This window comes from Lissotriton vulgaris, chromosome 7 (genome assembly GCF_964263255.1).
Source record: "Lissotriton vulgaris chromosome 7, aLisVul1.2, whole genome shotgun sequence".
Lineage (NCBI taxonomy): Eukaryota > Metazoa > Chordata > Amphibia > Caudata > Salamandridae > Lissotriton > Lissotriton vulgaris.
Window position 1 is genome coordinate 1,008,520,207 of NC_141695.1, and position 12,161 is coordinate 1,008,532,367.

At 46.9% G+C, this 12,161-nt stretch overlaps 1 protein-coding gene across 1 annotated transcript in view; it reads left to right on the forward strand.

Annotated features, from left to right (window-relative positions):
* The window catches only part of DOCK2 (dedicator of cytokinesis 2), a 2,333,210-nt gene extending 2,328,553 nt beyond the window's left edge, over positions 1–4,657 (forward strand). Inside the window, exon 52 of the mRNA XM_086931425.1 lies at positions 4,180–4,657. Coding sequence (XP_086787551.1) covers positions 4,180–4,239 — 60 coding nt within the window. The 3' untranslated portion in view covers positions 4,240–4,657. The remainder of the gene's footprint in view (positions 1–4,179) is intronic.
* The last annotated feature ends 7,504 nt before the right edge of the window (positions 4,658–12,161 follow it).

Here is a 12,161-nt window from a genome sequence, read left to right on the forward strand (position 1 = left end):
AGCTGGGACAACAGGGTCCAGGGAGGGTTTCTTAAGTAGGGGGGATGACTACTGCCTGTTTCCAGGCCTCCAGCATCACTCCCTCTGCCAGGGACTGATTACAGATTAATCACAGCCAAGGGAGAGTTTCCCTTCCAAATACCCTGAGGCTCTAGGCGGGAGGGGATCACGGGGGGAGCCCGATGTAATACTTTGGGCTACGTTAATAAAGTGCTCTTCAGTAGGAGCCTGGAAAACTTCCAGAGCAGTAGCTACTCCAGGCCCTTCCCCTGCTCTCTCCAGTGGATCACTCTGATTATTAATATTCCCAGGCCAGAGATTGCCCACAATTTTTTTGATTTTTTCCTCAAAGTGTGAGGCAATCGTATCACAGAGTTCCTTTGAGTTGACCACCTGATTGCTGGTACATGCTGGCTGGGACAGAGCCCTGACGATGTTAAAGAGGGCTTTTGTGCTGTTTGGCGCACGCAAAATAGAGTTGGCGTACAAATCTGCCTTAGCTCATACTATCGCCTCCTTACATTTGGTCTGAGCTATTTTCAGCTCTATTCTGTCCTTCTCCAAATATGCCCTTCTCCATCTTCTCTCTGCCTTTTTACAGGTCAGTCGTAATACTTTCAATTCTTCACTGTACCATGGGGCGGAGACTTTTTTCCTGTTTTTAATCTTCTTGATAGGGATTATACTGTCCAGAGAGCTAACTATGTAGTCATAATATGCTTGATAGTTTTCACCAACAGATCTATCCGGGACAAAATGATTGTGGTTCTGAGAGGTCAGGCATATCTCATTTTTGACTAACTTAGTCCACTCTTTACCCTTTCTATAAGACTTTCCATGAGTTTTGTTATCCTCCCACAGGGTTATTACTATATGGAAATTGATTAAGGAGTGGTCCGACCAGCTTTGAGGTACTATCCCTACTAATTTAGTCTCATCCTGGTTGGCAAATAGGAGGTCCAGGATATGTCCTCCTAGGTGCGTAGGTTTATGAACCAGTTGGAATAGATTGAGGTTTTTGCATGTTTGCTTTATGTCTCTCAGATGGTTGTCTAGGGTCCCATTTTCCCACAGATTGAAATCCCCTAAAAGGATCATCCTAGAGTGAGTTAGGGTCAGATCGGTAATGGTGTCCAGCAGTGTTTGATACTGCGTATCTGACCCTGGGGGCCTATAGCAAACCATTCCCGTTATGAGCCTCTGTTTGTTCTCTTGGAGTGAGAAACCCAGCAGTTCTATCCCAGTGACTGCCTCTATCTCAAGAGGCGCAAAATCCCATTTTTCCTTATATAATACCCCAAGTCCTCCTCCTCTGCCCGTCCCCCTTGGTTTGTGGAACATTTTATAGCCCTCCGGGCAAGCAAGCCTAGTTCCACCAGGGAACCTGGTCGAGTCCAAGTTTCTGTGAGAAATAGAACATCCAAGTCCAGAACCTCTACCATATTGGAGACCTCCAAATAATATTTAATCAGGGACCTACAGTTCATCAGTCCACAGTTTAGCGAATTTATACGCCCCCCCTTCTGGACTAGATGTTGAATGTTCCCCTCCTTCTCCTTCTCGCCAATACTAAGCAGCCTCTCCCTAGAGTACTCGATCTTACCGTGGGGTTGGCTGAGTCGGGCAGCATGGCTAACAAGATGCGACTGGAGCGCGGACGGGCGCAGACGGGCTTGCCACTGGCGCATAGCCAGTTTTAAATAGGCCGGCACCCAACACTAGAGGGGGCAGGTGTCTCGTTTGAGTGCTCGGGTCATCCGAAGAGCCAGGTCTTGAGGTCCTTAATGAACTGGAGCAGTGTAGGGACTTGCTGGAGGTGGAGGTAGAGGTCATTCTGGGCCTTGGCTGCAAGGTAGGTGAAGGACTGTCCGCCCGTTCTGGTCTTGTAGATGCATGGAAAGGTGGCCAGAGAGAGGTCAGCTGATTGGAGGTGTCACTTAAGAGCGTGGAAGGAAGGCGGTTGTTCAGGTATGCTGGTACAATGTTGTGGAGGGCCTTGTATGCATGAGTGAGGAGCTTGAAGGTTGTTCTTTTTTTGATGAGGAGCCAGTGGAGGTCGCAGAGGTGTTGGATGATGTGGTTGTGATGGGGGATATCTGGCTGCAGTGTTCTGGATGGTCTAGAGTTTGCGAAGTAGTTTCTTGTTGATTCAAGCATAGAGACCATTGCCATACCAATTCCAAAGTCCAGTTTGCTACTGATGACCTCGTGTGTGACCGTTTTTCTGGAGTTGAATGGGATCCATTTGAAAGTTTTTCAGAGTATGCAGAGAGTGTTGATACAGGCCGAGGATACGGCATTGATCTGGCAGTTCATCTTGAGCGATGAGTCAAGTATGATGTTGAAGTTTCATGCGTGGTCCATCAGGGTGGGGGTAATTCCAAGGGCGGGGGTCACCATGTGTCATCCAATGCAGAGAGGGTGGAACCAAGGACGAGGACTTATGTTTTCTTAGAGTTGAGTTTCAGGCAGCTCTTCTTTATCCAGGTGGCGACAGATTTCATCCCTTCTTGGAAGTTGTGTCTGGTGATGTTGGGTTCTTTGGTGAGGGAAAGGATGAGCTGAATTCTTTTATTAACACTGCTAATTACGATGATCTCACAGGTGACCAACAGCGATTCTGCAGGTCCTGCTAGAGCATTAGTACTCAAACATTTTCTTTGGGGCAAAAATGAATGGTCTGGACAGTGACAGAGGGCCACATTGATGCCATTGGAGAGTGGGTGAAATCGGGTAGAAAAGTCCCTGGAAAAAAAATCATGTAGGGCAAATAGAGGGCTTCTATATTTGGGGGTTTCCTTTACATTACTTCTTTAAAATTAGGCACCTAATCTCCTTAATAGATATGGGGTCATATTATCAAGGGGGTTTATCTACGCTTTTTTGGCTTTAAAAGCCAAGAAAGCGAGATAAAATTATCTCCCTATTACCTAGATGTCGCTAACACCAGTTAGCAACAGCTAGAAGGAGATAGCGACCATCTTGGGGCCCACTTTGCATGTCAGAGAAATTTATCACTAATGACATGCAAAGTGGGCGTGCCAAGATGTTAGCGATTGGAAACAGTCACTAACATCGCTATCTCCTATTACCAACTTTTGGAGATATTCGCGCTAAGCGCGAATATCTCCAAAAGCTAACACCTGCCCTGAGCAGTTCTTAGCCATGTTATCCAATGGGAGGTGGATAACATGGCTAAGAGCATTAGCTCGGTAATGCATGAATATCGCTGACTTTTCAGCGATATTGATGCATTGCGGCCGATTTTTATCGCATTTGCGATAAACCTTGGTAATACCAAAGTTTATCTGCGATAAAAATCGCCGCAAGTCGGCGATAAATTTTTGTCTCTAACCAAGCAATAGCGATAATTATCGCTATTGCTTGGTAATATGCCCCATAGATCTGACTAGACATTGCATTTATTAAATATCATTCTTTCATCTCAGTTGATCTTACTTCAATTTATTCACAATTATTACCAGTGAATGAGTGAAAGGGCAATGTAGCGAGAGAGTGTGTGCAGACGCTCCACAGTGCATCCCACAGACGTGCATGAGGATTAGTCTCTTTTTTACAGTTCATAGATAAGTTTACCCAATAGCCTGGAGTTACCCTCCACCACAATGCCGTTCACAGGGCATGATATTATGTGGACTATGCCTCTTTATTTACATGTGCACTATCTCCCCAAGCTGTGCCAACCTTTCGAGATGAGCTTCAGAGACATTGAAAGCCGGATGTAATCAATTCCTGTGATTCTAAGAATAGCTTTTATAACCTTAACAAAAATCCATTAAGTAGAACCGGATTGGTGTCACTACAACGCATGCTTTTACATCGCATGCCTTTACAACGCGGTTTTTACCACGCAGTCCATTACAACGCATAATGCTTTTAGGCGCTGGATAGAGAATTATTTAATTTACTATTCCAACTCCAGTCCCCGTGGATAGCAGGGAAGGTGTTGGATAGTAAATTAAATATATTCCCTATCCTAGAGCGCCCCCCAGCGCAATGCGTTGTAATGGTATGCGTTGTAATGGTTGCGATGTAATGGTAGTGCGTTGTAAAAAATGCGTTGTAAGTGATGTTCCCCGTAGAACCACACTTAAGTAATCAATACTTTGCTGTTTCCACTCTGCCAACATTAAGATGTCTAATGTTTTGTATTTACAGCTGGCTTCGAGAGCATCAGAAGATTTGAAACAACCTGGCGAGCAGTCTTTGGATCTGTAAATTTCCACCATAAAATATTGATATGTTTCTGCACCAGCTCCTGGAAAATATATATTGTTGATGACTGCTGCTGTGTCCAGTTTGTCAGTGACCTCACATTAGTTAATGTTGCTCGGTGTCACTGCAGCATCAAGAGAAAGCCATAGCTTCCAACGCACATGGATGTATTCATACAAACCTGTATTCGAGAGCAAACAATCGTAGGTATAGTGAAACCACCACTGAGCAGTACTGCCAATTATATAGAGTTGTACTCTGCTTTACAAAACCTGTCAGTAGCATCTCTGAAATTCCTTTCAAACTCAGCCAACATATCCTCTCCCTTAGGATCTGTGACACCAAACTCCGCTGTCTCCTCATTGCTTAGATTACCCATCTGTCTTTTTGCTACTGTATTTTCTTACCTTTTTCTGCTGCAGCGTTTGATTCTCCCTGTAATCACAGTTTGAACCTATCCTACTGACATTATACAACAGCTAATCTGTAAATCTAATAACATATAGAATATGGTAAAAACCATGTTTGTATTATTTCAAATTCTGGATCTCCTCCCCCGGCTTTAGCACCAGTTTAATTCACTAACAGCTCCACGATAATCTCCATATTCAAGATATTTCACCACGTGAAACAGTGCATGTCAAAACAGAATGATCCATTTAACTCTTCCCTTCAACAACCAGCGCCCAAAATGTATTTTTTGATCAAAATTATTATGCTGCCCCTAAAGTACGACTGCCTTGATTCGTGTTCATGTAGTCTCTTATCTTGATTGCATATACCTAAAAAAGATGGGCTCCTTCTTTCACAACATGAAGTTGCCCTGTTGTTACTACCACTGTCAGCTATATATTACTTTCCCACGAACCCCTGGCCATTTTACTCCACACTTTGCTGTAAATTGTATTCACTTGTCCCTTGATTTCCTATTTACCAAGATCGAATGTGTTTTTACATACCACTGCGACCTGTTACTTCCCAAAAGCTCTCAACTTTTATTTTCATTTTCTTCTACCCTTCTGACAACTAGTTATCACTTTGACCGCTGGCTCTTGACATTATCACTCTCACATCTATACACGTCAACTCTACCATACTCTTTCTGCGTAAATGACCTGCTATGGTACTCTGGTGACAAAAGCAGTGCATATGGCATACTCTCCGACCGGGTATTCACCACGAGTCTCTATTCTCGGAAGCTGGGTGAAAAATTGCTGTTTGAGGAAACATCAAAACTCACTACTTTTATTGCACCTGAATATAATGTAATAAATATTGTTAATGATTTGTGTACCACACACCACAAAATCCTTTTCAATATGTGCACAAATATTAGTCTTTTTGTGCAACCTGATAAAAAATGTTATTATTGTTTTAAAAAAAAACTGGTTTAGCTCTGCTAAATGTGTCCCGTATTCTGAGCTATGCCTAAAATGCCATCATGTCCACTGATCATATTCAGTTGCGCTAAACGTTTCCCCTTTGTTGTATTTCTCTGCACTGCCTCACAACCGCTGTCTAATATCTCTCCTCCTCAAATGAACCATCTTCAAGGCAGTGACTTTTCCGTTTCCCTCGATGTGTAAGGCTTCTAGCTCGGGCTCTTCCTATGTTTTCCATAATAGCTTGGAGGATGTTAGCAATTCTAATACGATGTCTAGCCTTTGTTTGCATTTGAGTGCTGCTGTATTTTGTATCATATTGTGCTGACAATTTTAACTTGTCACGCTTTACTTTGAGCACAGTTTCATGCGAACATTGTCTGGTGTTAGACCAAAGGAACACTCCCATAAAATATCTGGATGACTATCTAATAGGACAAATGCTGGCTGTGGTTAACACATTACCCAGACTCTAAATATAATGTCATTTTAAAATGAACATCAAAATGCCAGTTGCCTACCTTGTGAAATTCGAAAGTGTTACCCTTCTTTCATTAATTAATGTACCTAAGTCACAAATGAATATGTTACATGATCTATACCACATAACAATCCAGCACGCACATTTATATTGTCATTTAATGCACTGTGGAGAATTCTTATTTGCGACATCTCTCTTAACCATGCTGATGATTGTTCATGAAGCAATGAATTGTAATTGTATTATTTTTTGTCAACATTTTTATATCTGTGCAGGGGTGGGCGGGTTTTAAAATAATTTGTATAAAATGCTTAATTTAAATAAATGTTTTCAAAGAATCACTTAAACATGGTTAGTTTTGTGCTTCAAGATTCGCAACCCTATTGTATGCTTTGAAATTGCAATAACCCTGTATCAAGAGAAATGGCCCTGACTTATTATAGATATTGCATTTGTAACAGATAACCTATTGACTTTATATAAATAAAATGATTAGATTAATCAAGAAATCAAATCATGTGACTAAGAACAACGGTCAGCCATATGACCTTCTGACAGCTAGTCACAACCTGCTACACAAGGTATCAAAGTTGAAATAGCAATAGTCACTGATTAGATGGTTTTTACCTGAGAAATAATAGACATAACGGTGTTGACTCTTGTGGTTCTATTCCCAAATCCACCCAAGCAATTGGAAAGGGGCGACCACTCGGTCCCCCCGAACGTATGGCGGAGTGCCTCGATCCCCCCGGGAAGCCATTTTTTGGCGGGAGGCGCGTCTCGGCTGGTATGCCCGAAGCGGCGTAGCCGGGGCGCGCTTTTTCCCGCTCTAGAGTGGGCTGGCCTAGACACCGACGTAACCAGCCCCGCCCACGGGACGGGCAGGGGCGGGTTTACGCCCGCCCTGAAGACGGATAAAAAGAGACGCAAGACCAGAAGACGTCCTCTTGTTCTTGTGCTCCGAAGCTGCACCTCCTCGCTACACGTGAGCTCGGGACAGAACGAAGAGCCAATTTTGAGCGTTTTGATCTTTTTCTTTGTCTTCCAGATACTTCCTCGGAGAGATGCCGAAGAAAGTCCTGAAGAAAATGTCGACCGACCAGATGGTGCGGAACCTTTGCAAGGAAGTGTCCGAGATAAAGAAACGGTTGGCGGAGCGAGACGGGGAGGAGGGTTCGGGCCCGGCGCCGGCTGGGGGTAGGCCTAAGAGACCGAAAAGGGTTCCAGCCGGTGGAGACGCCCCGGTTCCCTCCGCACCGCTCGAGGCGCCGACCCCAGTTCCAATGGAGGGAATTCCAACCCCGTCACCCAAGGATGACATGCCCCCCGAGCTGGCGGCACAGCTAGCAGCTTGGTTGGGGGATAGTAGTGATGGCGCCACGACTGCCGAGGCACAGGCGCTGATAAAAGGGCTTCGTGAGAAGAGAGAGGCAGCTAGAGTGGCTGCGCCATTGGCGGGGATAGACAAGCCGCAAGCGGCAGAAGCTGCGTCCAGTTCAGGTAAGCGGCCATTGCCGATTGCAAGGGACGAGTCAGCACCCTCTCGTAGAGAGAGATTGGGACAACATGTGCCTTTAGCCATAAAGGAAAAGATCTGGGCAGGGGAATACGTGAATATTTTTTCCTTGCTTGTTGATCATTATGATGTGGAGCATGTGAAAAGTCAGAAGGACTTAATGCATCCGAGTGTTTGGCGCGCAAAGATGGCCGCCTTTAAGGTAAATGAGAACATTGGCAATTGGGGCAATGCATGGGGTATTTTTACATCGATTTTGGGGGAACGTAAGCCCGAGTTGCTCCCTGAGTTTCCCGTTTACCAATCACGGATTATGGGTTACTCGACAACGTATCAGGGTAACCATTGGTTTTGTTACGACAATCTGTTCAGGAAAGAAAAGGAACATAACAAGAGTTTGACTTGGGATTGTTACGATTCTCTAACATGGGATAAGATGAAGGAATCGGGGATGTTAAGAATGCCATTGGTCGGGAGCAATGTTGTTGACTACTCCCGCCAAAATGTGGGGACACCCTTTCGACCAAGTACGAGCACCGACGACCAGTCGAGGCCCGCGGGCAATACAGGGAGAAAGGGTTTCTGTTTTAATTTCAACAAGGGGAAGTGTACCAGGCCTCCGGGGTCGTGTAAATTCAAACACGAATGTAGTACGTGTGGATCATCCCATCCTGAGTCATCGTGCAGAGCCAGATCGAGTGAGAATGGGGGTAAAGGAGGCGCCAAACAGGTCTAAGCTGGGCCGAGGGGCGCCTTTACCAACCCCGATTGATACCCTGGCAATGATTCCCTGGCTCAGCAACTACCCGGATCGGACTTCTGCCGGGGTGCTGCGGAACGGTTTTACACATGGTTTCCGCATCCCGGTGGGGGACTTTCAGGGTGTAGGGATGTGCAAAAACCAACTTTCCGTTTTCCAACATACATCTGTAGTGCAAGAAAAAATCCAGAAAGAGGTTAGCCGGGGTCGGGTCGCCGGCCCGTTTAGTGTACCCCCGGTACCAGATTTCGTTTGTTCTCCGTTAGGGGTGGTCCCCAAGAAGGACCCAGGTGAGTTCCGTTTGATCCATAATCTGTCTGCTCCCCATGGGCTTTCGGTGAACGGAGCAATTGATCCAGAAGTTTGTTCGGTGCGATACGCATCGTTTGATGAGGCAGTAGCCATCTTAAATCGCCTGGGGCCCGGGACGCTGATGGCGAAATCAGACATCGAGTCAGCGTTCCGGTTGCTCCCGGTACACCCAGACGATCAGCGTCTGCTAGGATTCGGGTTCCAGGGGTCATTCTACATGGATAGGTGTATGCCAATGGGATGCTCTATATCATGTGCTTACTTTGAGCAATTCAGTACTTTCCTGCAATGGGTGTTCACTACGAAAACGGGTTACCGAAATGTAATGCATTACCTTGACGACTTTTTGTTCCTTGGCCCCGCCGGAAATCCCGCATGTGCCCAGGCCTTAGCCGAATTCTGTGTGTTGATGGGTCATTTTGGCGTACCATTGGCACCGGGTAAAACCATGGGTCCCACGACTTGCCTCGAGTTTTTGGGGATCGAGTTGGACTCAAGGGAGGGGTGTTTCCGTTTACCAGCTAGCAAAATCTTGAAATTCAGGGCAGCCCTCCAAGTATGTTTACATGTATCCAAGGTTACGCTACATCAGTTGCAACAATTAGTGGGAAAGTTGAACTTTGCCTTGAGGGTGATCCCAATGGCTCGCCCCTTTTCCCGCTCAATTGCTCAAGCGATGGTTGGCCTAAAAGAGGGTCATCATCGCACGAGGTTATCGGCCGAGGTTCGCCAGGACATGCGGATTTGGTTAGCATTTCTGGCGGACTTCAATGGCCGAGTCGTCTGGAACAAGCCAGCCGTGTCCTCCGAAGAGCTTGGGCTATGGACAGATTCAGCAGGAAGCATAGGCTTTGGCGCCATTTTCGGCACAAAATGGTCGGCACAAAGGTGGCCCCTATGGTGGCACGAAAAAGGGCTGACGAGTAATATTGCCTTCCTGGAACTTTTTCCCATTCTGGTGGCCCTGAGAACCTGGCCGGAAGGGTTCAGAGATCATTCTGTTGTGTTCTGGTCCGACAATATGACCGTGGTAGAATGCATCAATAGTCAGGCAGCCCGTTGTAAATTGATTTTGAGGCTGCTTAAGGAAATTGTCCTACTCTGTATGCAACTGAACGTGATATTCAGAGCTAAACATGTCCCAGGGGTGTTGAATCAGGCTGCTGATGCACTGTCTCGTTTTCACATGCAGGCTTTCTCGGGTTTCCTTCCTTCAGCGGACCCAGAGCCGGCACCCTTCCCCGAAGCTCTCTGGTCTCTCGGTGCCCCGAACTTCGTCACCTCGTGGGAGAGAGTCTAGCACCCAGGACAAGGAAGGCATATGAAGGGGCGTTTCAGGCCTATTTAGCCTTTTTAGGGGCAGAGAGAGGGGGACTGTGGGGTCAGGAAGAGTGGGTAGTACTTTTTCTGATGTCCTTACGTAAGGCTGGGAAATCGGTGGCTACGGCCCAAAGGCATCGTGCCGCCATTTCCTTTGTTGCCAGGGCCCATGGCATCCTGGACCCCACAGCGTCTTTTACAGTACAGAAAGCGCTGCGTGGGTGGCAACGTCTTGAGGGTCGCAGAGTGGACATAAGACGACCGATAGGTTTTGATAGATTGTCCCAGTTACTGGCCACACTCCCTAGCACATGCTCGTCCCCTTTCGAGGCCTGTTTGTTCCGGACTGCATTTACGCTGGCATTTCACGGGGCTATGAGAGTTAGTGAGCTAGTTGCAAGGAACAAACAGGATGTGTCGGGGGGCTTGTGCAGGGAACATGTTCAGATCAGGGGTGATGCGATGGTTGTCTCCTTTCTCAGGTCCAAGTCTGACCAAGATGGGAGGGGGGACTGCACGATCATTCGCAGGATTCCCGAGTCATCCATGTGTCCGGTACAGTGCTTAGAAGATTACCTAGCACGAAGGGTGGCATCATGGGGGGGGACATTGTTGAGGCATATAGACGCCACCCCGCTGACGAGGTTTCAGTTTCAGCGGGTGCTTGCAATGGCCATTGCCGCAGCGGGCTTGGACCCGGGTGAATTTGGGACCCATTCCTTTTGTATAGGGGCTGCCACTGAAGCTACAGCCAGGGGTCTTAATGTAGAACAAGTGAAACGTGTGGGGCGTTGGTCCTCCAATTGTTATAAGAGGTACGTGCGATTGCACATGTTGTGAAGCTGTAATCATGTACTCACGCTTCTTGTCTTTTGTTTGTTTTCAGTTGCGCAAGCCTGTGTGGCAGGGCAGACTGTGCAGTTGACCCAACACCAGGCCAGCGGTCACACATCACCGGCTGAGAGAAAGGAGGTGTGGGTCGTAGGCCACTCATACGTGAGACGGGCCGCAGACGTATTCAAAGCAGGTGATATGATTCACGTACCTGGTGAATACGGGTACAGAGTGTCCTTCCACGGAAGGGGCGGTCTCTGTATTGACCAGTTTCAAGCATTCTTTGAGGGTTTGTTAGAGCGGATGAGGTCACCGCCGTCCATAGTCATAGTACATTTGGGGGGCAATGATTTAGTCACCACCGGTAGACGACTTCTCCTGGAAGCTATGCTTTCCACGGTAAGTTGGTTAGCAAGGAGAGTTCCGGGGTGTGTAATTGCGTGGTCTCATATGATCCCACGAAAAGTGTGGCGGGGAGCTATCTCGATCCCTGCTTTGAATCATTCCGTTAAAAAATTGAATAACAAAGTGAGTAGGTTGTTCCGTTCCAAGACATTGCATTCGATCTCACATAGTTGTATTAATGATGACAGTATGTACTTGAGGGATGGTGTGCATTTGTCGAGGGTGGGCAATGAGTTACTCATAGGAGACTTCCTAGCTTGGTTAAAATCGTTAAGACATGACCTTTAGGTAGGAGTTTTGTGGGGGGTCCGGATAGCCGGTCAACTATCCGGACCTGTGGCGGTAAGGTCATGATCGGTGAGCACTAATTGGTAGATCCCTATGAGTGGGCGTCACCCAACACGGATGGGAGCGCTCGGGGGAGGTGGCCATTGGCCCCTCAATGGGGAGGCGGTCCCGTCTAAGGGCGGGTCGCCGGAAGTCAAGGAAAGGCGGTCAAGGCCCCTTCCTGTGTAGGAGGGGTTACAGCCCCCTCCTGAGGAATTTCCCGGGGCCAGTGTCATCTGCGACGGCAGATGCGGTAAGTTGTGTGGGGTGGGGGGAGGTCCACGATACCTTCTAGATACCACACACAAGTATTCGAACGACCTTTAAATGGCGTCGAGTCTTAAGTGCCCCCGACAAGTCAAGGGAAATTGTTAGTAGTTGCACTTGAGGTAAGCCTCTGTGCTGTCGCCCTTCCCAAGTGGGAGGGGTAAGTCTGGTTAGGGATCTTGACACCGGTTATGACCTTGCCGTTGGCCCTTAAACGTTAGGATGTACAATTTCAATGTTTATAGAGAATGTTTTTTGTAGGATGCTAGTTCGGCTAGGAGAACCTCTGTATTAGAGAATATGTTAAGATTAGCCAAACAT